This window comes from Camponotus floridanus, unplaced genomic scaffold (genome assembly GCF_003227725.1).
Source record: "Camponotus floridanus strain SB8 unplaced genomic scaffold, Cflo_v7.5 scaffold33, whole genome shotgun sequence".
Taxonomy (NCBI): domain Eukaryota; kingdom Metazoa; phylum Arthropoda; class Insecta; order Hymenoptera; family Formicidae; genus Camponotus; species Camponotus floridanus.
The window spans coordinates 973872-1001068 of NW_020229470.1; the positions used below are offsets into that span (position 1 = coordinate 973872).

Sequence of the window (27197 nt, forward strand, 5' to 3'; positions counted from 1 at the left end):
AGAATGTAGGCTACAATTATCTAATAAACGGTCAGCCTACAAATTTGCCTCCCACATCTCTCCATCGTACCGTTAGCATAATCATAAATTAACTCCGTATAGCTGCTTAATACTGATCGAGATCATTTTGGAAGTTGGAATAAAAAAATATCTTACATTAACTATCGCACATTAACTTGACAAAAATTATTCTGATATCTATCAGATTATTTTTATCATCATGAACAATATGTATACGTATATTTTTCATAAATAAATAAATTACATATATAACAATATTATATATTACATATAAAAAACATTCTCTCCAATAATACTCTAATAGTATAAAATGAGTGCATAACTAATATTCAACACTTAAAGTATAATACATAAAAAAAAATTCCTTCCAATTAATGTTCAATCAATGTAATTACTTGTTAAATTACTGTCAGATGATTTAAATTTTATTCAATATCAATGTTTCTCGGTGGAATGTAACATATTATTATGTTACATGTGTGTATGTGTGTATAATGCGAATATCTTTGGCACGTCGGCGTTTCGTTCTCGAGGATACTCTTGATCTACATATCACGACGGTTTCGGCGCAATTCTAGGAAGATCGGGTTCCATTATCCCATTCCCTTATGGTTCGCCCATAGTGACGTCACGCACCATCCGCGGAACTCGCGGTGTTGTTAATATCTAAAATTAATGTAAACATCTGCGGACTGGCTACGATACTCCTGCAGGAAATTGTAATGTAGAAGTGCTAATTTTAACGATGTTCAAGGACACCTTGAGTCGAAGAGTCACGGCGATTTCGCGCTCTCTCTATGCGGATATCTCTTCCTCTTCTCTCACTCTAAAAGACACCGCTTCTACCTACGCGACCTCATAGGCAGTGACCTATATAACTTGGGCTGCAAACTACCAATCAGTGAAAAGGCAAGCCACACAATAATCATGTCGAATCTGTTTTAAGTGCAGTTAAAACGTTGACGCGTGCGGCGTCATGCACCAGAATAGTGCTAATCGTAATCAAAGAGAGAGAAAGAGAGATACGCTGTGCTTCTTTCAAACGTGACGACTAATCGAATCGGCGCGTCGTTCATAATGTCAATGAGAGATTCAATAACACGGTCGGGGACGAAACATGTTTGACGCACGCCGGAAAAATGTTTTTCTTCGATCGCATAATGCAACCTTTTTATGCAAACGACGTAATTATATGCCTCGTGCACGCGACATCTCCATCGTACGTTTCATTAGCATGTTTACGACGATAAATATATCGAAAATTTCTTCCTAATATCTCTTTTTGGGTTAAGCAATTATCACTTTATCATGTCTGCTCATATCGCAAGCACAAGCAAGAATAAATAAACTTGCGAAATCTTACGAAATAGGTTACATGTATCGTCCGCATGACATTCTAAACTCACTTCAGATTCATTCAAGATCTAATTAAATTAATCTTAGTTGGATCAAGACTACCGTTTTACGAGTTAAATGTTTTGCATGACGTCATCCTCTGATCTAAGGAGAAAAAGAGCGACAGAAAAATATAGAAAGAGAGAGAGAAAGAAGTGGAAGATCTTATGCAATCGTCAAGCCTAACGTGTTTTTATTGGAATTAACGAAGCGTTTATTAACGCCTTAAGACTATTGAAACAGATTAACGGAATATTTCCTCGCAATGGCGTAATGTTTATTATTGCCCAAGTTCGTTTACCAGACAGACCGACCTAGTTACTCATCGCAAGAGTAGCAATTAATCCGATTACGATACTACTCGCTGACTTTATCGCGGTCGTATACTCCGCTTGCGGGCATAGATGCTAAAAATACACCGGAAGAGAATCGAAAATCAGACGCCTATCGAGCTGTGGATGCTGCTCTATCGACGAAAGATCCGGCGTCCTTGATCGACGCGATATCATCGTTTACTCCCTTATGTCCTTAATGGCTTCATCCGCTTCATTGTCGCGTCCGTGTAAAGTGATAATAGGAATAGTAATAGTAGTAGTAACAGATCACCAGGTCACGGTTCTCAGACCGCTCCATTAATCGCGCGTGTCTTTCGCGGCCGGAATACGTATATCCCGGAGCCGCCTCGTATCGCCGGATTCGCTCGGGAAGACAATGAGAGTTGGAGTATACCTGGTCCCGTTGCACGATTAGAATGCGCGTCCGCGATTCGCCAACTTGGAGCGGACGACGTCGTAACGGACGATGCGTTTTCCGTGGATGCAACGTGCTGCACTGAGCGCGCAACGCGGCGCGACGAAACGCGTGCTACACGCGTAATAATGTTTTTATGCGAGAGTTTCTTCCTCTCTCTTTCTCGCGGCTGGCGATATCTCGCGATATAAAATCGAATCTTCGTAGCTGCCTCTTGGCGCGTTTGTTGTTTGCTCACGATGCGCAATCGTACGCAAATCATGTCTGTATTTGAAATATTCCGAGATGATCGAAGGTCTCTTTTTAATTCGCATTATCCGTATAACGATAACGAGTACAAGCGAAGAACCAAGTTGTTATCCGTTACACGCAAATGCGAGCTGCTGAGTTCAAGAAAATACAAACGTTATACGCAAATAATGCGGCTTAAAGCGATAAAGCGCCGACTCGAGTTTTAATCGGCGCCACGAATAATTTTTACGTCGCCGTCAAGCAGCTTCTGTTTTTCATGTGTAAACGTAAAATTGTTACAGGCAGGCATCTCGTATAGTACAGAAATACACGGGAATCCAAACAACAGTGCCATTCAGTGCTAAATGCGCGCAGAGAGAGAGAACGTTTCTCGAAATCAGGATTGATTCTAAGATTTGGCGTAGCCTACATTTAAAATTATTGTATAAAATTATATAAATTGCAGGCAATAATATTTAAATATAACTAACTTTTCAGCGTTTATAAAAAAAATTAATGCTACAAAGAACTAAAAGAAGTTAATAGATTATTAAAAATTACTTTTCTCAGATATTCTGTTTCTTTTATGGTTCTTTATTAAGAGTGCATTCTAAGGGATTAAAGAAAATAATTTAATAATTTTCCTGGATTAATTCGAATCACAATTCTCAGTTCTTAATACGACGCAGCATTCCATGGATAAGATCGAGTCTTTAAATTCTTCGGAACAAGCATCTCATTCTCGCGTAGGACACGACCTCGATTTCGCTCTGATATTTGCGTACGCACCACGCCCAAGGATATCCGTCATTTACTACGACTATGATGCTCTTTCGATCTAGACAATGAGCCATAGAGTACGAGCGTTTAGCTTTCATTAACACTTACGAGCTTACGAAAACACGGTCGCGTGGCGCGTCTGTTATCTCTTAGTAAGCACCGATTATCACCGTATAGTAGCACCGGAGGCGTTGGTAAATACACAATGGGGTACAACACGTGACAGTTTACACGTTACACGGACATATGTTACCTCTAAGACGAAAATGTTTCGAGATATTTCGGGATTCAGCAATGTGCTTCTTAACATTCTTATACGATTATCAATTCGAAATTTATTGTTCAATTTTTCACGCCACAAAATTTACATGAAATATTACGTAATTTATATATACTATATATTTGTGTATTTTTATATTGTTTTGTAAGTGCATACAAATTGTTAGAAAATAACTATTTATCATTGTTTATATAAAAATAAAAGGTTTTTAAAACAAAACTGTTTAAAACTCTACTTATTTTTCTTTAATAAACTGACAAGTTCTATATTCATAAAAATAAGATATAAAAAATATATATTTAATATATAAATAAATATATAAATATATATATATATATATATATATATATGTGTGTATATATATATATATATATAGATATCGATAAGAGAGAAATTTGTATAAAATAGTACATCAGAAAATTAATCATAAAACTTTAAGTTGATAACATAAAACATCTTAAAATTAATATAAGTTTGATAATGTTTAATTTTAAGAATGTGCTGTATCATATATAAATAAAGGCTCGTGGAGAATCAATATTTAATATTCGTTTATGTATTTAGTGCGTTATGAAAATAAAGTCGCGTGGTGCGATGTTATCGGTTTGTAAATATTGCTTATCAAGAAAAATTTAACCTGAACCATCATATCGTAAAGAAGATCTTTATATCATGCTTATTCATCGTAATCATGCTAATTTTAAATTTACATAAATATCAGTGAGTTAATTCATGATTTAATATATCAAAAGCAATGTAAACATACTTCTTTCGATAGATTCCTATTTGCAAGTGACGACAAATTAATTGATATTGCCTGTGCACATAATAAATTAATGAAAGGAGAAAATTAAAAATAATTTCTCTCATATTTTTTAAGTAGAGAAATTTGCCTTGCAAAGTAATTAACTTTAAGTAATATTCGCTGTAAAAGAAATTATTTACAATAGTGTCTAATTATCTAAGGAAATAGAGGTGCTTCCTAAATAAGCAGTTGGAGGAAAAAAAATAAAATAAAATTTGCTACTCAGCGACTTCCGCTCGTTCGTGCGAGTGATTAGATCGAGAGGGTCGCATCCGCGCAAACTAACGGTTAACGATGTCATAAATGATGGTGTATAATGCAACAGATGCACGATATTTACATAATACGTCGCTGTTCCTGCTGCCACACCCGCATGGACAACTGCACCTGAATCCTTTTTTCTTCGCTTTTCCCTTGGCCATGTTTGCTACGATACGTTTTCCCCTCTCGACAACGCGAAATTCGCTTGGTGTTCTCTCTCCTCTGGAGGAAGCGTTCCGTATTCTCGAGCGTCGTTAACGCACTGATGCACTATCGCGATGCAGCGTCCGATAGGCCGTCCGGAACTTCGTATGCAACGCGTGCACTCGATATGCAGGTGGCATAGATCGAATGGAAATATTAGCAGTCGTAATTTCGATCGATTATGGAGCGATTTAGAGAGTAATCACGTAGATTATTTCTTCTGCGGGAAACTGTTGATGTGTCTTTCACCTAATTCCTTCGTTTCATCGCACACGTAAACGGTTTATCGAATAAGCCGTGGTCCCTTACTTTGACTATCACACTGGCTGCCGGTTGATAGGGTAAGCGGCGACTAAGCATTCACCCTATTAGATTCAATTCGTTTAATTGCATTAAGCACGCGCGCTGGATATGCTGAATACTTCCTTTATTTTCGCTCGCGCTCTCGGTAGCGGCGATCGATGTGGGGTCAGGAACAGCAACTACTCGAAAAGATTAATACAAGTTCGACCGGCACTAGGGGAACTAGCTCGCTAGGAACGTGACCTCATTCCGTGAATCACCAATTTTATAATAGTAACTGCTCTTTTGAGCTTTTCTTACTACTTTATTTACCGCGCCATACTATCCACTGGCGCTTTTCATCGCACCAACGAAAGAACAACGAGAACACGCGAGGAAATTTTATTAGACGATTTGCGTGATGAAATTGTAATAATATAGTAGATACAATCAATTTCTAGTGTAGATGCCACAATGTTTCGCTTAGGTCAAGGTTCATCCCGCGAAAAACTTACCGCTAAGGCAAAATAATCGAAATCGATCGAATTGTTTCTTATCCACGACATGACTATTGTTTTGTCCGTAATGTATTATAATAATTGCAGATAATAAAATAAATTTCATAACTTAGGCAATTAATGATTCGATAAAGGGTTTAAGAAAATAATTCATTTGTTCTATTAAAAGAATTCTTCGCAACTTGTCAAAAATTCATATCAGTATTTTTTCGCGAGCATTGCTAATTAATATGATCGATTTCGTTTAAAGTGCACTCGAATGCGCTAGTTTACACGAGTTTGTTTACGAGTGCATTTGCGTATCTAATTGTACACTTTATCTTCTTTTTATTTCTCTTAATCGACGACCGCTGCGCGCGTGTGTTATATAAATTTCAGATTATTTCGGTCCGGCATCGTGTATTTGGCGATGTGCCAAGGGTTGAACTAACTGCACTAATAACGCGGCACGATACGCACACTGGCGGTTGCATAACAGGTAGCCAAAGTGGAGGGCAGTATGTAATAGATACAACTATGACGATGACGACGAAGCGCGCCGGTCGGTTGGTATAATGATCGCGCAGCTCATTATTATGTAAATTGCATTAACAGCGATAGAAGCACGCCCTATTTCAACGTCGTTATAACGTATGTAAAGTTGCGTCGCTGCAACGGGAACGAATCTTGCCCATAGTATTAAATTCGTGCGTCTACGAATTATTTTGAAAATCGTCACGAACGAAGATACAGCGACGAGGTGCATTCATATTTTGCAGGTATGTGTTTTCCCGTAAAAACTTTGGTGCAATATTCAACAATGTATTGTCGTGTGCAAAAAGAAAGAAATATTAATTTCTTCAAATTGAAGCGTGTAGTAAAGACAAATCATTTTGTACTTTTAATAAAACAAATTTGCTTTATCCTAAAATGTTTGCTTGCATAAATGTTATCTTTGTGTAAAATTCTCAAATTTTTATTACTTAGATATCATTTCACGTCCTACAATATTTTATTTATGATAATAAATGCTCTTTAATTTTTTAAACATTTGCTTCGTTTTTCGTAGATTAAACTTTTTGTTGAATATAAGTAACGAAAGAATAATGCACAATAGTGATAATAATCATATAAGTGACAAGTACGTTGCTTTTTATAGATAAGATTACGTTAATTTTGCCGAAAATGCAACTACACAATTATGTGTGTAATAAATAATTATGTATATAATTATGTAATCATAAAGTATTTTGATTATTGCAATCTGATTTAATATCAGATCTATACCAAATATCCTGCTGGTTAGAAATGAGAAATCGTCTAGCTTTAAGTCTAAATTTGTTTAAGAAAAAGAAACAAATGCAATAAATATAGTGCACTAAAAGCACATTCTTGTCAAGACTTTCAAACAAATTTTCTTTCAGAAGCTTTACTTAAAATAATGAATTGATGTGATTATTGTATAAATTTAAATGACGTCTTGTTCTATTAATGGAACATTTTCAATTTTATGAAAGAGATTTACAATATTAATAATAATATGATTTATATTTAGAATAAATTCTTTGTGCTATATTGATCAATGTAATTCAATGTATATACTATAATAGTACGCATTGCTTGAAAATAAAAAAAATTTGGAAAGGACAATGGGAAGACGAATGAAACAAATAAATGTGATAGAAACAACGGGCGAAGGATAGTTGTGTCTGTGCACATCTCTGTATGCAAATCTAATGTACGAAAATTCGAATAGATCGAAATATACGTGAAACATACATGAATGAACTGAGCATGATTTTTTTACGGGAGATATGTGAATTTTGATGAATTTTGTCAGCGAAATAATAACGATAACAACACTTTTGATGTTATATAACATCATTATGCTCGCGATGCTTTAATCGTCAAAAATAACGAAGCAGAACTATTGTATCTCCAGAAAAAAATGACAATGGCATGTATTATCTAACGTATTACGTCGTTTCGCAACAGTGCTGGAATATGTATGTATGTATATTTGCCGCAGTGGTCTTCCTCGTTAAACGCGTGAGAGAAAAAGAAAGAGAGAGAAAGAGTGAGAAACAGAGTACAGACAACTTACGGGTATAGGTCATTTGGCCCTGGTAGTAAGAGGGAAGGTACACGTGTTGCGCGTGCGGAGGCTGCCCGTACACATTCATGGCTGCCGTGCCGATTTCATCACCACCTACATACATCGTACACGCCGTCGAGGTAAGGTCATGGTTTCATCAGAACGCTAATTTCGCACCATATACACTGTTTTTCTAAATTTCGCTCTGTCTATCACTGGGTTGTTAATGTTTAAATTAAAAACTAAATCGCGATGCTGTTGCTAAAACGTGCGGAATCGAGAATGAGATGCGCGTGTGCGAATCTAGCTTCTTTTTAAATAAGCGAACCGTGAATATCGCTAAATTACAAACCGACATCAACTACTCCTCTGATGATGGCTAGCGTACTACAAGTACGCCTTTCTATGCGTCGATTTAACATTACAGATAACTAGATCTCAGATAAAAGTGGGGGTTTATTTAAATGTCCCTGTTATTGAAAATAAACTACCGCGCTAAAAGAAATAAAGTTTAGTAAGAAATTTCTGAATCTATGAGTTATTTAGATATACTTGTATTAGAAAAAAATTAAGTGCAAATCTTTTAATTTAACATATTTAACTGAAATATTAATCTGAAAATATGAAATTTTGTACTATCAACATAATGTTAATTAATGTCAATTTCTCTGTTCTTGTTAGAAATAACTTTAAATTTTGCATTATTAATATTTTACAATTATCTACTTTAATTTTGAACAAAATCTAGTATACAACAACCCAGTGAATATTTGCTAAATGCATGCTTATGCAAAATGAAGATAATGCAACAATCAAGCAAATAATAGATCCATTTGGCATTTTGATATCAGTTTTGTAGCTTTAATAAAAAAGAACTAAGAACCTAGACCTTTGATAAATAGAACTAATTTAAAATTCGCGTAATAAGATTTGTCTTTTTATATATTCCTATTATTTTGTGTAGTTTAATATATGTGATATATGGATCGGGAAAGGATAAGAGTTCCTATCGAGAAGTTGAGTTTCACATGCTAATAATATTTGTATCATGCAACGCGCAACAAAAATGGCTTTTAGTACTAATTTAATAATTTCTACCTAATCTTCATATACAATATGTGATTAAAGAACGAAAATTGCATGTATATTTATCTACCTATTAATATATACTAATATTTGTAAATACTATTTGTAAATATTATTTGTAAATACTATTAATATTTGTAAATACTATTTTTTAAAATTATGTTTTCATAATTTTCCTCCATGCAATAATTTATCATCGATTTTATCCTGACGTGCAATTGTTGTATGTACAAAAGCTATGTTACTTTAAAACCCTATTTCATCTATGTCGCGATAATTCGCGTTACAATCTATATGCAGGAAGCATTTAGGAAAGATAGTTTTACCTTAAAAACTAGGAGAATTTACTAAATATTATTGTCTATACGCATTATTAGCTAAAATAAAAGCATTGTTGTGTAATATTCAACTTTCAGTTTCTCTGATATTATTTTTGTGTTATTTTAATGCTTAATGCAAAGCAAAATAATTATGTAAAGCAATAAGCTATCAAGATATATATTTATGAATGTTGTTGCGATATCAGAAATAACACGCGATCAATATCACTTGTTGCATTTTTTAATGATAGCTTGTTTCATTCCAATATCGCAAATCTGTTTGTCAATAAATTAGAAGCAAATAGACATAATAAGCGGCAATATATAAAAGGATAATAAATGTTTCCATAATAATGAATACAAATACTCACCCCCTTCATCTTCGCTGTCACTCATAAATGTTTCTTGCATGGATTCGGGTGCTTGAACTTTGTATTTCTCTTCAATGGTAACGGTATGAGTTGTTGTGATGATAGTCTCTGTGACAACCTTTAATGTTTCAATGACGCTTATGTAACCGAGCTTTTGTGCAATATCCAGAGCAGTCTGTCCATTCTGTACAAAAAATATTTTATATAAATGTATAATTGTATATAATATTCTAATAATTCTATGCAATCAATGCACAAAATTTTAAACCTCGATAAAATAAAACTTACATTAGTTACAGCATTTGGTTTAGCTTTACTCTCCAGTAGCAGATTGATGACAAGCGTATGACCTTGTTGCGCCGCTTGATGAAGAGGTGTATAGCCAGCATTGGTGCTGCTATCAACAGCAGCACCAGATCTTAAAAGAAATCGTACCATAGCTGCTTGACCAAAATGAGATGCCACATGCAATGGCGTATATCCAGCCTGAAAAAAATAATCAATAAATAATTAGTCAGTGAATATTTTGTTGAAATTTTGATGAAATTTTGTTTTGTAATAGAATTGATAAAAAAATCAAATAATCAAATTTAATTTAAAAAACTTTGTAAATTCTTTTATTACTATATAATTTAATGTATCCTATTTTTCTATTAATGTATTAAGATCAACAACAGTCATCATACTATTACATTAGCCTTTAGATAGGCGGTATTTCAAAGTTATCAATGAAATATAGAGCAACTGTACATATAGTGAAGAAATTATATCATCTATGATAATTTAATTATGTATAAAGTGTTAATAATGTAAAGACGTAATCATAACCTTCTATTTTAATCATAATTTATATTCGCTCATAATAAAAATTCGAAAAAAATTTAGCAATTACATTACCTTAGTTTTAGCGTCGATTTGAGCGCCATTCTTCACGAGAATAGAAGCGACGTTTACTTTATCTTCTTGTGCGCATAAATGTAGAGGTGTAAGGCCATTCTGTAAAATATATAAATAAAATATAAGATTTTTTTATAAATAAATATTAGTTAAAATTATATCGGTCTCCTTTTTTACTCACCTTTGCTTTGTGATTTGTATCTGCTTTATGTTCGATAAGAAGGGTTGACATATCAGTATGGCCTTCTTGTGCACTTAAATGTAATGGTGTGAAACCAGCTTTTGATTCTGCATTAGCTTTTGCACCATATTCTAATAAAGTGGTTGCAATATCCATCTATCACAAACAATCATTTTATATTTTATATACTATTACATAATTACTTAAATTAATAATCAAAATTATAAATATGTATAATAATTATACCTGATTTTTGCGTGCAGCGATATGCAAAGGTGTATGGCCATTTTTAGCCATAGCATGAGGAGAAGCTCCTTTATCGAGTAAAAGTAAAGCTACATTCTGATGATCATAATGAGACGCTACATGCAGAGGCGTTACTCCATTCTATAATTAAAAATATTCATTAAAATGATAAAATACTATTAAACATGTAAAATAAAGAATGTGTAGCATGACATATTTTTATATTAATTAAATTTTATTTTAAATGTAAAATTTAGAGAAAAGAATACGTACTTTTCCCTGAGCGTCAACAGGTGCGTTCTTTTGTAATAACAATCGAGCTACATTCATATTGCCATATTTGGCTGCTAAATGTAAAGGAGTAAATCCTTTCTTGGTCGTTGCTGTAAGCGATGCACTATTTTCTAATAAAACTGATGCAACCTATACGATCATAAAAAAATGTTATAAAATCACTGTTGTAATATCAATATAATAATGTAATATTATAATATGTGTAATATTTATAATTTTACCTCCTCTTGGCCTTCTTTAGCAGCGATATGAAGCGGAGTATATAAATCCTTCGTTGTTGCATCTACGCCCGCACCGTGTTGCAATAGTAACATCACAATATCGACGTTACCCAAGCGAGAAGCGACATGAAGAGGTGTCTGTTCTTCCTACAAATAAATTACACATTTTTTATATCTATACTATTAAATGATAAATTTGTTTTCTCTATGACTAAAAATTATTTGTATTATTATTATTATTATTATTATAAAGTTACTTACTCTTGCTCTAGCGTCGACTTGGGCGCCGTTCCTAAGAAGTATCCTAATAATGTCAGTTTGGTTCGCCCTGGCAGCTAAATGTAATGGCGTTTCACCTCTTACTGTCGGTATATCGGGGCTAGCTTCATGTTGTAATAAGTAAATCACGATATTCATGCACCCCATAAAACTCGCTACGTGTAATGGGGTTAATCCAGACTGTAAAAAGACATATATATAATATTGTTACTTTATAAGAGTATAATGAATAACGTGAAAGAAAAACTTGAAAATTTTACCTCAGTCGTAGCTTCGATGCTCGCTTTGTGTTTTAGGAGGAGTTCGACCACTTTTATACGATTTTTCTTACACGCGATATGAAGAGGAGTAAATCCGTTGAGCGCTCGCGCATTAGGATCAGCGTTTCTATCGAGAAGTAGTTTAGCTACGCGTACATGACCGCAGTGTGCAGCTACATGCAGGGCGGTCAAATAGTCCACCGTCACTTCGTCCACGGGTGCACGGTGATACAATAAAATCCTTGCAGCGTCGACGTGATCCCCTTGAGAAGCCATGTGTAACGGGGCAAGACCATTCTGTCAATAGAAATCAAGTAGTGTTTCAGCAAATGTTGAAAACTTCTCATTCGCGAGACATATGCATTCAGTTATCATTACCTTCGTTTTTGAACCTATAGGGGCACCCTTCTCGATGAGAATGTCAACTACCTCGTGATGACCGGATCTGGCAGCACAGTGCAGAGGAGTTAGACCATCTCTCGTTTTTGCTTCGATGTTTGCTCCCTTGCTCATGAGGAGATTAACCATCTTAATCTTACCCCATTTCGCTGCCACATGCATTGGTGTGATATTGTGCTACAATGAAAGAGAAAATATATTATATTTGAAAAACATCTTTAAATAATTCCACCTAAATTCTCTTGTCCTACAAAATGCATACCTTTGCTGCGAAATTAACATCCGCGCCTCTATCGTAAAGCAAGGAAGCGATTCGGTCGTTGCCATAATGTGCGGCTATGTGAAGCGGGGTAAAACCGCTTTTCGATGTTACATCGGGATTATGGTCGTTCTATAATAAGAGGAAAATGGAGAAACTATACCAGGAAAACTATATATGTGATTTATTATTATAACACTTATAGTACTTATTATAACAAATACTAGTCGTGACTGATACAGGACGTAACAATAACTCACTTGTAAAAGTAGGGCAGCCGCCTTGCAGTCGTCTTTCTTGGCGGCAATGTGTAGAGCAGGCAGTCGAACTTTACCACGAGTGTCGTTTTCCAATAGAACAGCCACTACCTTGTCGTGACCCTGTTGCATAGCTACCGCTAATGGTGTAAAACCGTCCTGTAAAAGGAAAAACTCGCATATATTCAAGTATCAATAAAAGAGAAATAAATAGAAATTAATAGATAACTAAATATAATAATTTAGCTTTGAGAATATAAGAAAAAAATAATATATAAATATATTAAATTTAATAAATATGATAAAATATTAAAAAATTTAACGATGAAAAATCAACAAAAAGCAGAGCAACATTTCATACGAACCTCAGTAGCCAATGTTTGATTCGCACCCTTACTAAGAAGGTACTTGACCACAGAATCGTGGTTTTCCTGGGCAGCCATGTACAGCGGCGTGAATCCATTTTGCGATTGTGCATTAACCGAAGCATTTCGTTGCACCAACAATTGTACAACCTCCTCTTGTCCAGCTGAAACAGAGTATCGATGTCACACAAATAAAATTTATTTCACAATATTATTTTGCGATACGAGAGCTTGTAAGACTCGAGAAGTAAATGTTTATTTAAAATCATTCGCGTCCTTGTCCCGTATGCATTTAATGAGCGAGACATGAGACTTCGCGAGAAGGGACAAGATGAGGAGAGAATGAAAATAATGTGTTCGCTCACCGAGAGAAGCTATGTGCAATGCCGTGTTTCCCTTTTTGGTAGCTGCATCCACAATCGCGCCACGATTTAGGAGTTCTCTCACGATTTCCAAGTGGCCGTCTTTAGCTGCCAGATGCAAAGCGTTTAAGCCATTCTGTAATATATAAATATAAATATATATATATATATAAAATGCATACTTTTTGAGATTTAAGCAGTGTTACGTAAAATTTAATGAAAAATGACAGATTGAAACTTACAGCGTTAGAAGCATTGATATCTACTCCGGATTCCAAATATTCCAAGACCTTTTCGAGTTGCCCAGCGCGAGCCGCCCGTAAAAATGCAGTACTGGGATCGCTCTGAAAATAACGATAAAATATTTCATTACATATTTGAGAACAAGATAACATCAGATAAAATTTAACAAGTTTTCATCATTTTTTCCTTTCAGATTTTTGCCTTCGTTCTTTATATACTCATATTTTTCTCTGTGCCAAATCGGCTAAATTTAAACGCGCTTAATATCAGATTCACGAGAAGCAAATATCGGTCGAATTAATATCCGTTCAAAGTACTCTTGTGCAACTAACTCGATTCTTTTTTTCTCTCAAGTCACGTTCGATACGTGCTAGTACTAATCGATCATCTTATTTCCCTTTGTGTACAAACTAACATCTGAAGTGGAACAATAAACCCGTTTTAAAATTCCATTCTTTTTGCGATTGTATATTTGTAAAAGAAAACTTAGAAAGGATCTAAAAGCCAATTAATTTGCCAAGCAGATAAGTATTTGCATTTTAAAAGGAAAAGATTTCAAATAATTATGTAATTGGTAATAAATAACTTATCCTCGATTATGTCTATTTTCGGTCCGATCGCTTTATCAATCATGTTTAATAAAATGGACATTAATTCCAGAGAGTAGGTCGTCTTGTCCGGCTTATTGCAGATCACATCGTGGGTTAGTAATTAACTGTAGATTTAGAGCATGGGGCGCCGTGCTGTCTGTAAGAGGTGACGGAAATTCAACTCTCTCTGTCAGTCTGTCTCTCTGATCTTTCTCCCTCAGCTTGATCCCTTCTCTCTCTCTCTTTCGACTTCGCATTCGATCCTTTATTCGGGATCACTGAGCGAGTATATATCCTGTGTCGTTGCAATTGGTTCTACACGGTGTCGCTCAACCACCGGATGTACCTTTTAACCATAGTTTGACTAATGTTGATAGATATCATTTATCATACATGCCTCCAAAATTCTTTATACGTACTATTTTTTCGTAATTACATTTTAAATTAGAATTCTGTTGAAGTATCTGTCTACTTGATTGAAGAATATATCATTTATCTTTTAAAGTTTAATTCGTCTCTTTTATTTTTAATTATTAATTGCTTCAAAATTATAACTAAATATTTTCGATAAAGAAAGCATCAGTTTCAAATTGTTGAAAAAATTTAAATGAAAAAGAATAATCGATGACTTTGAGAGATTATCGTATATATGTTAAGATATTAATGGCTAATATGCATTGGATGAAAGCCAAATCAAGCTCAAATACGAACTGAGTCAATGGATTTAATTAAAGCGATTGCACATTTTCTCTCCTCACAGAGAAAACAATAAATATTGAAATTAATCATCTCTATTAATCTATTACTTGATAAATATCCCAAAAGTATATTCATTATGACGGAAATTGCATCAATGTAACAAATACAAATATAATTACTAAAGTCTTATAGTTAAAATTATAGAATGCAGAGCAAGGGAATAATCTATTAACAAAAGTTGAGAAACAATGTCGCTTTATAGTTTCAATTCAGTTCTATTAATACTACCAAGATAATCCTTAGTAATTTAAATATTTCTCATTAAGTTTAAGGTTTATTAAACAATTCGGAAAGATAAACTGTGCCGCTTTTGCATTTTAACGGTATTAATTCATAAAGTATGAATGTGTATAATATTTTATTGTGTTGGATGGTTTGCGATCGTTATATAAAATATTGCGTGCAGAAACGATGCAAATTGTGCAGCTAAGCGTGATGGAAGGTGAAATTACTATAGCATACTTCAGTTGTGGGTGGTTTTGCTGAGAAGCAACGTTTTATCGTCATGCGCTCAAAGTACAACCTAGCAATAAATCGATAGTCAGTTCCTTGCTGCTCTTGCGCTTATATGCGACATTTCCCATCGTTTTTCGCTAATATCGAGTGTAATTTATATGAAAATAAAACACAATCATCATAATTTATCTATTATAAATTCATTCAAAATTGCGAGGGGGAATCATTTCCTTATAATATCGATATTATCTATAATAGACCTTTGTTTTGAAAATTTATATTATTTCCATTTTAGCAAAGCTTATTATAGTTTGAATAAATGCAATATTTTAACGTTTTAAACATTAAGACATTTAATGAAAAAATAAAAGAGCGCGCAATCTAATATTATTCAGTTCTAAAGGCATATATAATTGTTATAGAATTTTAGAAAACATTAGAAAAAATTTATTTAATTTAACAGAGAAGGAAATAATATAGAGTTGTGTCGATTTAATCTAAAAAATCTCGTTTTATTATTACGAGAGCGATTTTGCAGATGTTTGATTTTTCAGGTAGAAATTAGAGATGCGGATAGAGTTTGTGTCGCGTTCGTCATATCGTATAAAATTTATGGATCGTGTTCTCTAATTACCAAAACGAAAAATCATTCGTCAGCTTTATTTTTGTCGGACATAGATACAAGTGCGAATCAACTACGTGAGAACTGACGTGTCGCATCAGTTTGTCGATATAACATTTTTTTGAATGGTCAACAGATACCATATAAATAATCTCCGCTGTGTTCATACTCGATTCACACTAGAGAAAACACATCCGAATGAAATGTAAAATATGTATTCTCTATCCCTCCGTATGTTTAAACGTATTAGAAAATTTTCTCAATCAAAATTATATGGAGCGAGGAAAGAGAAGAAAGAATAGTTTTCTCAAATTTTGCGATCTGATTTACGCATATTAATTGAATCATACAGAATAAGATATTCAATAAGTAACATAAATGTTAAAAAAAAGGAGTATAAAATATATTGAGATCATTATATTCGTAATATTTAGATAATAAATGTATTTCATCAGCAATATTATTTATTGTCTACCTTATTATTCCGTATTATCTACTTAAATTAAAATTATATATAGATAAAATCATTTTTAGAATAATTCAATAAAAATTTTTCGCAAATTATGCAAGATCTCAAACTTCAATACAGAAAAAAATGCAATTATTTAATGTATTCATTAGTACGCAGAGGACGAACATGTTCACACGCATACTAGTATATATTGTGAATGCAGAGAATCTTCTGTTTCACGCGAACTACTCCGGCAAGTCTTAAATAATTCAGTAGACCGTTAGGTCGTCATGTTGAGATATCAAGTCCCTTTCCGCGTCTGCTTCCCCTACTCTCTTTCTCTCACTTTCTTTCAAGAATTCCCACGTAGGGAAATAAGGAAGTACCATAGAGGGCAAAAATTATATTGCAATATGTGTTTGCAATAAATTATTTATTATTTTTTTAAATTATTTTATCAAATATTTTGAAGCGCAATAATATTACACGCAATGAAAATATTATTGTCCAAAAATAAATCACATAATATAATCATATAATGAATATCAGCTCGAAAAATTGACAAATTTTTTGACTCCGAAATGTCTACCGAAGTTTATGATTCAAAATTTCTCTTATATGCAATAAATGCACTTTAGATATTTGTTTGCTATTATGGAAGGCTCCTTCAAGACGTGCAAATGCCATTTAAAGAGTTGTTACGTACCTAAAGTGTTTTAAGGTCAATTCTACGTCAGTTATATAACATAACTGATAACTTTATTATGATTAGATAGTAAGTATATATATATTTTTTCTTTTGACGTAAAATGCGAACTTTGCTATAGAATAATAGTAGTCATGTAAAAAATATGGCTTTTATATATATATATATATATATATATATATATATATATATATATTGAAACATATAATAAAATAATATATTTATTATTTCGTAAAGTATTATTGTTACTTGTAAATTTAAAATATATGAATTAGTTTGCTTAAAATTTATTTGATTTTTTGTGCAGTTAATTACAAATATTACATAAGAAACATTTAAAAAATTATTTAATTATTATAATATTATGATAAAATTAAGAAAATAATGAAAAAATAGAATATAAGATTCAAAATTCAGGACAACTTTAATATTTTTGTTTTTATCAGCGATATAATTAAATTATGAAGCTTTTCTAATACATTAACAAACACATTTTATTTTTTACCGCGAAAGATACGTTTAAAGTTGTGGTTTTCCGCGGATAGATTTTAGCATAAATGTTTCAACGATCTCTGCGGTTTTCTTGGTGGCTCAAACTGAGAAACCCGTTCCTAGTAACTACATGCAAGTGTACTCACTTCACTTGCTGTCTAGGCAGGGATACTTTAAGGGCTTCCGGGGCCCCTTAGGGAGCGTGAAAGGAGTTGCTAAACATAGAACGCAGACCGCGACCGAGAGAGAAACCGCGCTATCAACTCTCGCGGCAATTTATAACGCATGAACTTATTTCTAACGTTTACAAAAACCACGTTGCGCCGCGAATTATTTATAGTCGCATTTATAACAGATTTTCCTTTTCGTTATTGACATCAAGGAGATTATTCAAGTCGCATCCTTGCGCAAAAAACGCTCGAAATACAAGATCGAAACCTGTTCTAAGCAAAGCGAACAATGCTCTCACACGCAAACCAACTGCAACGAGCAAGGGGAAGGGGAAATAATTTAACGAATAACTCACGACCTGGGTCATTAACCGAGTAACAACATGATCGTGCACACGCAGGTCATGAAAAAGTTTAAAATTTAATGACTATTAACGTTATATTCTCCAAGTTGTCGATCCAAGAATTTGTTTTCTTTTTTTCTTTGGAATATCTTTGGCTTTTTTTCTTTGGAATATCTTGGCACAGAAAAACAGAGTATGTACTTCCGGATCGCGACAATAGCTTCGTGATTCCGTGTTTGCTACTTATTTCCCAGAATTACAATAAAAGCGTCCTCTTCTGCAGTCGTCCTTTATCAGTTGCTACTTTGAGTTGCGAGTACTACTACGAGTATATTGCTACAATGATTGTAATGGCTATGCGCCCGCCTGCAATTTCTGGCGGTGTATCAAGCTAACTATAGCCGCATCATGCGCCAAACTAACAGACAGCCATAGAATGCGTTCGAACACGGCCGCAATAGTTGCGCTCTCGCGAAAGAAAAGCAGAAATTGGCACTCGCAATCATCGTGATTAAAGAGATTCTACGCTCGTTGGTGATAATTAAACCACTCATTTAATGCGCGTTTTTAAATAAATTAGACGACTAATCCAATTAAATTAAATATAAAGATAAGAACGGATAAATTGAAAAATCTATATGTAAAGTATAACAGCGTGTTCCAATAAATTAAATCTGCCAATAGCAATTTCAAAATTGCGAATCTGTCACGGACTATAACCAGATGATAGTACAGCAGCGAGTGCAACGACCTGCTGCATGGGGATCAACGGACCTCGTGCAGGTATCACACTTTTTCCCTTTCACAAAGCATCCTTGCAACGGGCCCGACGAGCGCCACAAAAGCGTGCGGTTAAAAAACCATGACTATACATTTAAGCTATCAGCATATAAATAGTACATCATTAATTTTAGGAGATAGTCTTTCTATGAAGAATTGCAAAAAATGATAAAGAAATAACGATTTCGAGAAATTTAATTTTTAAAGAGGATTTTCTAGAAAAAGAGAAAATTCATGATTATAACAATTTCATGGAGAAAAGATAAGATGCTTTACGAAAAATTATTGTTCGTGTAAACTTTTTGGTGAAATCGTGTTTGAATAAAATTTATAGATATTAATATTTATGTTTAAACACAAAAGATTTATATACAAATATTCGAAATATAAATGTAATTACTTTATCGAAACGAATTTTGTGTGTGTTGGTATAATAATATTTAACAATAATGTCTATTTTAATAACGATAAAGTTCGATCTCATAAAAAAGCACATTTTTGCCTGTATAATTAACTAACAACTTGAAGATCTATTTTCTTCAAAATGTTAACGAGAAAAAATATAAGCAATAAGAACGATATGATATTACTCGCCTAAAGGACAGCAATTAAAATCACGACAATAATAAAATGAGGCCGAGTTCATTGACTGACTAAAGATGCTGGCTCGAGCTTGATAGAAAAAGGATAATAAAAAGCAAAAGAGAAGCGGTCCCTGGAGAAGAGTAAAAGGAAGATGAGAATGAACACGGAGTCAAGCTTTCTCGAAATGTAACCGAGCGAACTATGTTTGCATTTTTCGATGAGGTAATATGTCGGAGAAATGTCAATTTAGTTAATAACGCCGTAACGAAAAATGCCAGATAATATTCAGATAAAGAACGAGAATATTATGTCCTTCGATTACGTAGGCCGAAGTAAATTTATACCTGACGTATGCTGTCTACTCTCAGAATGCTCCTGTGCTCGCGTAATTGAAATTCCTGCATGATGCTTTAATATTGCATCGCATATAAAATGAAATAAATTAAGAATTAGAGCTATGGATCGATTCCAAAGAAAACCTATTTTTAAATTTGTAAAAAATTGCATCATATAAAAATCTTTAATAATTTGTCTAAATCTTTATTCGCGTATTTCTTCCAGTTTCTAAAATATTTAATATTTTCTAAAATATATACATGTATCTCGCTCACAATAATTGCGTTCAACAATTAAGAAAACTTTACCTCTCGAGTGCGTTCGTATTTAATAGTTACGACGATAAATGTTTTTCAATTTCTACAAAAAATAAATAGTGGCAAAAAAATTTTCAGAATAATTTGTCAATTTATAATGATAAGAAAGGATTTCATGTACAATATCAAATATATTTTATATTTTGCTCATCTCTTTGCATATCAATGTGGTGGTAAGAAATCTGTTCTTTATGATGCTATTAATCATGAGGTGATAAACAAATGGGAAATAAAGTTTCTTGATATTAATGATTTTGCCTCATTATATCATCGCTCGCGGATATGCTTAGAAATCTAGATATCAGACATGGAACTTGTACAAGTGATCACTATGACTGAGTGGTCAGGCAATTAGCGGTTGCGATAATAATGACGGAGTAGAATGTTATAACAATCTCGGCTATATAGGCTACAAGTTTAACTGGCTGTGCACTCTATACTAAAAGTAGCGATTTCATCGAATCAGTTGGCCATTATACATTATAAATCGACGTGCAAAATTGGTGATTGATAGTCGCGTATTACGTGGTTGCAAATGCATTAAACGCTACAATTTAACTATTAGTTCTATTAAAGCGAAATAGTAAAAAATGCATTATTCACATTGCATTCATGATTAGCTTTAATATTAAATATATTAAGTTTTGTAATTATTTAAAAAAATATTAAAGATACAAACTTTACTTTCTTAACGAACATGCAGTTGTAATTAGTTAAAATTCAGATTATATTTAAAAAAAAAAAAACAAATTTTCAATGATTGTTTGAATATTGACTGTGTTAAAAGTTTAAGATCACGACAGGAACATTTTAATAAAATTATATAGACGTGTTAGCGGTTATTAGGAATTAGTTACAATCATAAGAATATAATGAGCACGCCTCCTCTTTAAAGACTCGGGATGTAATAGGGATATCCCCTCGAGCAACGCTCTGGATATTAATGTCTCGACTATCAACACTAATGATTAATGACAATTTGCGTCGGTCACTGGCCGAAAGAGAGAATTAGAAGATCGTGACGAGAAGAAGCATGTTCGTAAGGTCTCATCTTCTACCGTCTTCCGGCAATGGATTCAAGTTTACAACCTTACGAAACGAACACCGAGAAAGATAATCTTTATGCGAACGCCATATCGCTAACTGGTCTCACTGGTTTTTCGTAAAAATGTTTTTCATTAACATATTTTAAGTGCCGGAGATTCTTTCTATCTTTATTAAGAAAACGCTCGATGTGGACACGTTCGCGTTCTCGCAGCGTAAAATCGATTTGTATCGAAAAATGTATGGCTCTGAAAAAGCAATTATATGTATGTACAAATGTGTATGTGTATGTGCATACATCGGCAGAAAGTATCATAATCGATGTTGTTCTTATAACTTATCGTTCCCTGCTAAGAATGTAATAACACAGCTCGGAGTTATGTCGGCGAGGAACCGGCGATCTACGTTTAGCCGAGACATGCACGCCGCGTGCTGGACATAATAGTTAAAAATAACGTCAAGGTGCGAAACGCATGGTGCCGGGATTCCGACGTGGATGAATAAAATATAAATTTCCTTGAAAGTCTATATACAAAAGATGCTTATATTAAAAATTATTTAAATGCGTCAAATGCGATTTTTCAAGTTGTTGTTTGTTATCAAAATAACTTTCGATTGTAGTATATATAACTTATGATTGTTCTACACAAGCGTGTAGGAATATTTTTAAATTTGGAAAGTAAAAAAATACAATTTTGAATTTTAAAATATCATTCATCTGTTAAGAAACAAGAAACCGGTCTACAATTTACAAGAAAAAAACCAAAGTGCAATTACATAGATTTCTATTTAGATCTTCGATTATACATATCAATAAAAATATTGAAATTGTATATAAACGTACAGCAAAAAAACAATTAAAAACTTTTTAAGATAATTTTAAGAATTTAGAAATGCTGATAAATAATTATCAATCAACATGTTTCATAATAATAAAATATATAATAATTAAAAAACTAAAATTTTTCCAATTAGATGTGTCATACGATAATGCGCATCCTCGAAATTCTATCGGTTTCCTTGAAGAGTAAAAATATAGGAACTCTTCCTTTCTTCCACGTATCCTTGATAGCTGCAATTAAATCTATCTGTTTTGCTGGGAATTCTTCTGCAACGCGGTTCCCGCGAGTCCTGCAAAAGGAGACGAAGCTTCCCACGGGCAAAATTTAATATCGCGACCTCGTGATCGCGTCGCCGATAAAATTTCGCGACACTCGTTTCTATGTCAACGACTGCTTTATGAGTGCGATGTGCCAATTGTTAGAAATTTTTTCAAGTTATTATTTATACATAAAGTATCCTTTAAAAAAATGCTTCATGCGTAAGTAATAAGTATAAATTATAGATAAAAAAATTTACAACAAATATATAACTTATATAAAATATAAAAAATAATTTTATTATATCATGCAAATATAGATTTTATTCCTGTTCTTATAAGAAACAAATATATATTTTTGTATAATATATATGTATATGTATATATATTTACGTATATAGAGATATATATTTATTTGTTTTATAAATTTATAAAAATTGTAATAAAATAAATAATGTATAGAATTGATATAAATGATATATACACACAAAACACTTACTATTATTATAGTAATAAAATAAAATATTTTTTATCATAATAATAAAAATAAAAACGGCAATGTGATAAAATAATAAAATAATATTTTATTTCTACGTATTTAGTTGCAAATTGATGGGCACGAATAAGACAAATATATGTTAAATGTAAGTCTTTACTCTAAGAATGATTCACACTGAGCATTCGAATGTCATTTTAGTTCACAAATGCTCTAATGACTGAGATAATTTACGCGCGTGACTCTTATATCTATGGCATTATACCTGACCAACAAAAATGTATACGTAATCAAAGATAATAAAACTTGTAAATAAAGATGATTTTAACAGAATTTTATTTGTTTTTTTCTTCTTCTCCAACATTTCAAAATCTTCCATTTTTATTCATAAACGTGTCTTATGTAATCATCGCACATTACAGGCCGGCGAATGACATCATGTCCAGCGTTACAAGCTGAAGTCATCAGGTGCTCTGACCAATACTGGAGATTTTTTTACGGTCGTGTTGTCACGTATGTTCAGAATGACCACGTGTATATGCAGGTAGATTAAATTTCTTAATAAACATACTGATTTATGTCTAGGGATTAAACTCAGAGCATGATGATTATCCCATGATTTATTTTTGCTGATGATTTTTATATTTTTAAAAATATTTACAGAAAAAAATTTTATTATTTTCTTTGGCGTACAAAGAAAATAATAAAAATATGCATATATTTGTAAATATATCTTGATAATATCATATAATATCTCTTGCAATAAAATAATAATAATAAAGTCGTAATAATAGTTTTTTTTAAATAGAAATTTTAATGCAATAAATAGAACAAGACAGTACACAATTGTGTACTGAAATAACTGGTTTTGCGTAGCTCTAGTATCAAAATTCTGTTTATTCCCTTAAGCAGTTTTGGCCGTGAGCCAAATATAAATAGAATGCGTTAACCGTTCAAGACTGCAAGAAAAACATCGATTGATGCAGAAGAGAGCACGTACTTTAGTGCAATAGCTATTAATTAATCATGCAGATGATTTCTCAATGTTATATATATATATATATATATATATATATATATATATATTTAATCGGTAGGAACTTATGTAACAAGTTTCTTTGGACTCTGATGCCGCAATTATATATGAATAAAAGTAAAGAACAGATTTTTAAAAATTTAAGAATTCCTAGAAAAGAATTTATATTGCAAATAAATATTAAAAAATAAAACAAAAATATCATATATTTTATAAATACAAATAAGCTCTTGATTTTACCGCAAAGCATTTAATTTACGATTCTTGTAATATATGCTCATAAACATTATGACAATAACGCGGTCATATAAAATATATGTGTAGACTTTTATAGTAGACGATATACGCTTTTTACTGTTCATATCTGTTTTATTGCTACTCATTTATAGAAGAAAACATTTAAAAAAATTTCAAATATAAGCAATATTTTATAATATAAGTATTCTTATTTCTTTAAATAAATATAAATGTAAAAATATATCGATTTTATATGTATATACTTATTATAATAATATATGTCAATATTAAATAATAAAATAATATTTGTCTCTCTCTCTCTCTCTCTCTTTAATAAGAAGCAAAAGTGTTGGTTACGTTTTATTTGCATGACATAACAACAAATAATTGACTATAAAAATATTAGTATAAAGACTAATAAAAATATTTGTATAAAATAATGGAAATGATATTAAATAACTGGAAATAATATTAAGAAATTTGCTCAATCAAATATTTACTGCACATAATTGTATAATGCATTCGCAACGATTGGACTTACGGCATGAATTAACCGGTTATGTCGCCATGTCCCAATTTTCACTGTGAGCAAGGCGAATGCAATTCTGACTCATCCATATCATCATCGTGAAAAGTATACGGCCCGAATGTTATTGTATAATGCCCAAAACATCCAAGCGCGATAAAGCGACAAATATCTCATAAGACGTTCGCGCGAGAGATATGCTTCTTCGTTATAAACGTTCTATGTAAAAATATTTTCTGCTAGTCGTTTTATGTCTCTGTAACGATCGAGAACTTCGAGGTCATCTAAGAAAGTATATAGGACGTATGAAAATTATAATATTACTCCAAGAATACAACCATAATTGGTAACATGATAATCATTCAATCTGTTATTTAATAAACATATATTTGTAATATTAATAAAATTTCAATATATCACATTTTTCAAATTCTATAAATGCACAAATCTATTTCATTAAAATATAATAATAATTTCTTAAATGTTTATTAATGTAACACATTAGCCTATTTTTTTCTAACTATTCTTAGAGACTTGATATCGCGCTTAATTGCCGAGACAAGAATGAAATTTATATCTGTGTCGTTATTAACAGCTCTTCGAGTTGTTAACAAACGATGTATGCAACGATGTATGTATTACCATATATGCAAGTGTCAAACAATTGAACCCTGAATGTGTTACACTGTTATATCAAGTTCTAAGGCAATCTCTAATTGTATCTTACTCGACGTAAACATTATATTCTAACGCATTCGTTACGGTAAATTAAGCGTAGCGGAAATAACTTCGAAGATAATGAAAACGTATAAAATGATTTTATAATGCTACTGTTAATTAACGGTAATTACAATTTTTCGCACCGCCCATGTTTATCTCTATTCATGTAGCGTATAATGACAAGAATCTATAGTTATGAGAGAAAGAAAGAGAAATAAAATATACAGTCTCCCATTGTGTCCGATGTCATTAATATTTTTATCAACGCACAAGTTTTAGATGCTAAACAAAAATTATAATTTTCAAAAAAATTTTTACATATAAATACCAAAAATACTATATATATAATATATATAAATACAAAAAATATATATATATAATATATATATAAATACAAAAAATACAAAAAATAGTATATATAATAAGTAAATTTTTTTAATTAGATTGATATAATATAATAGCAACGAGAAAAATCAAAAAGCTCTCAGTTCTCTTCTTCCCAATTACTTCTTTCATTAAGAGTTATTACAAAACGTGATTTTGTAAGAAGTCATCGGAGTTAACTAAATACGCGCGCCACGAAAGATGAAGATTATATTATTGGATTTGTATTACTTCAAATGGCAGAATCCCTTTCATTCACATATTCTGCCGTTCTTGATACACGTATATATGTCACCCAATGTTATTCAGTAACATAATCTCTTTATCGCTACGTCCTTTTCATTGAGGCTTAATTAAATGTACGCAGTGTCGGTGGAGGAAATGAGGACGAGAAGACCCCTGACTTCTCTAACTGAATAGGGGGCAAATGGAGAGCACGATTGAAAGGGTCGAGGTCGTTGATGTTAACGGCGTGTGCATAGCAGCAATGAACTGAATTTTAGAATTCTGTCATAGATACTTTTATACAGGAGGAATAGAATCCACAATATATCCTTTCTTTTACACAGTGCTTTATCGTGAAAAAATTTTTCCTTGCGAATTTTTTTTTAATATTAACGGTTTTGATACTGCTACATGTATACATCGTAAGATACAAAGGTATAATAGATATAAAAAACTACAGATAAATTTTTTCGTTTTTACTTTTTTCATTGCTATTTAGATAAGTATTACACACACGTATTAAATCATAATAAATAGAATAATCTATTAACTACCGAAATAAAAGAATGAAAAAAATAAATTAAAATAGTATCAAAAAACGTACTCAAACAATTTCTAATGCAATAATAATCTAGTAATATAATGCTCTTCAATAATATTTTTTCATGCAATATATAACACGAATCCTTTGCATTTTTATTATGTATGATAAATTACAGCTAGAGACAATTTATGTAGGAGTGGTCTGCATTGATTTAATCACATGAATGTCTTTATATATACACGAGGAGAAAATATAAAAATGGGAGATTATAGAAGGAATTAAAATAATTAAGCATTTTTTAATGTCAAGAGAGAGAAAGATAGAGAAAACAGTAAGCAAAAGAAAGCATCTAAAAGTGATCACAGGGCAGGGCACAGTATTACAGTAGATAGGCAAGTAATAGATATATGTAGAGATGTATATAGATATATATATGTGGGACAGGCAAGATGGAGTCTCTCGGAAGCACGGGTCGATATGAACGCGGCAACGCTATTGCAGCAAACCGCCCCCTATTCGTTCCTCGGTGGTCTCTGTTTGCTCCTCTTATTTTGCCTTTTTCCGCATGCATATTATCAATTTCACTTTATCTCTCCATTTCTGCCATAGATATTGCTATCGACACCGTTTGCAAATC

General features: G+C 32.4%; 1 protein-coding gene and 1 long non-coding RNA gene across 2 annotated transcripts in view; one reads left to right on the forward strand and one right to left on the reverse strand.

Moving 5' to 3' along the window:
- Nucleotides 1-27197, reverse strand: part of LOC105248873 (ankyrin-2) — a 78547-nt gene that overhangs the window by 38932 nt on the left and 12418 nt on the right. The window contains exons 3-18 of the mRNA XM_025410609.1: nucleotides 13641-13742; nucleotides 13402-13534; nucleotides 13037-13200; nucleotides 12675-12830; nucleotides 12418-12546; nucleotides 12135-12332; nucleotides 11757-12053; nucleotides 11479-11676; nucleotides 11218-11364; nucleotides 10976-11125; nucleotides 10703-10843; nucleotides 10457-10612; nucleotides 10276-10374; nucleotides 9667-9864; nucleotides 9379-9562; nucleotides 7611-7715 (exon numbers count right to left, since the gene is read on the reverse strand). Coding sequence (XP_025266394.1) covers nucleotides 7611-7715; nucleotides 9379-9562; nucleotides 9667-9864; nucleotides 10276-10374; nucleotides 10457-10612; nucleotides 10703-10843; nucleotides 10976-11125; nucleotides 11218-11364; nucleotides 11479-11676; nucleotides 11757-12053; nucleotides 12135-12332; nucleotides 12418-12546; nucleotides 12675-12830; nucleotides 13037-13200; nucleotides 13402-13534; nucleotides 13641-13742 — 2557 coding nt within the window. The remainder of the gene's footprint in view (nucleotides 1-7610; nucleotides 7716-9378; nucleotides 9563-9666; nucleotides 9865-10275; nucleotides 10375-10456; nucleotides 10613-10702; nucleotides 10844-10975; nucleotides 11126-11217; nucleotides 11365-11478; nucleotides 11677-11756; nucleotides 12054-12134; nucleotides 12333-12417; nucleotides 12547-12674; nucleotides 12831-13036; nucleotides 13201-13401; nucleotides 13535-13640; nucleotides 13743-27197) is intronic.
- LOC112638595 lies at nucleotides 5389-9847 on the forward strand. The gene is made up of 3 exons (XR_003123095.1): nucleotides 5389-6285; nucleotides 7536-7741; nucleotides 9672-9847. It is a non-coding gene; the product is annotated as an uncharacterized LOC112638595 (long non-coding RNA).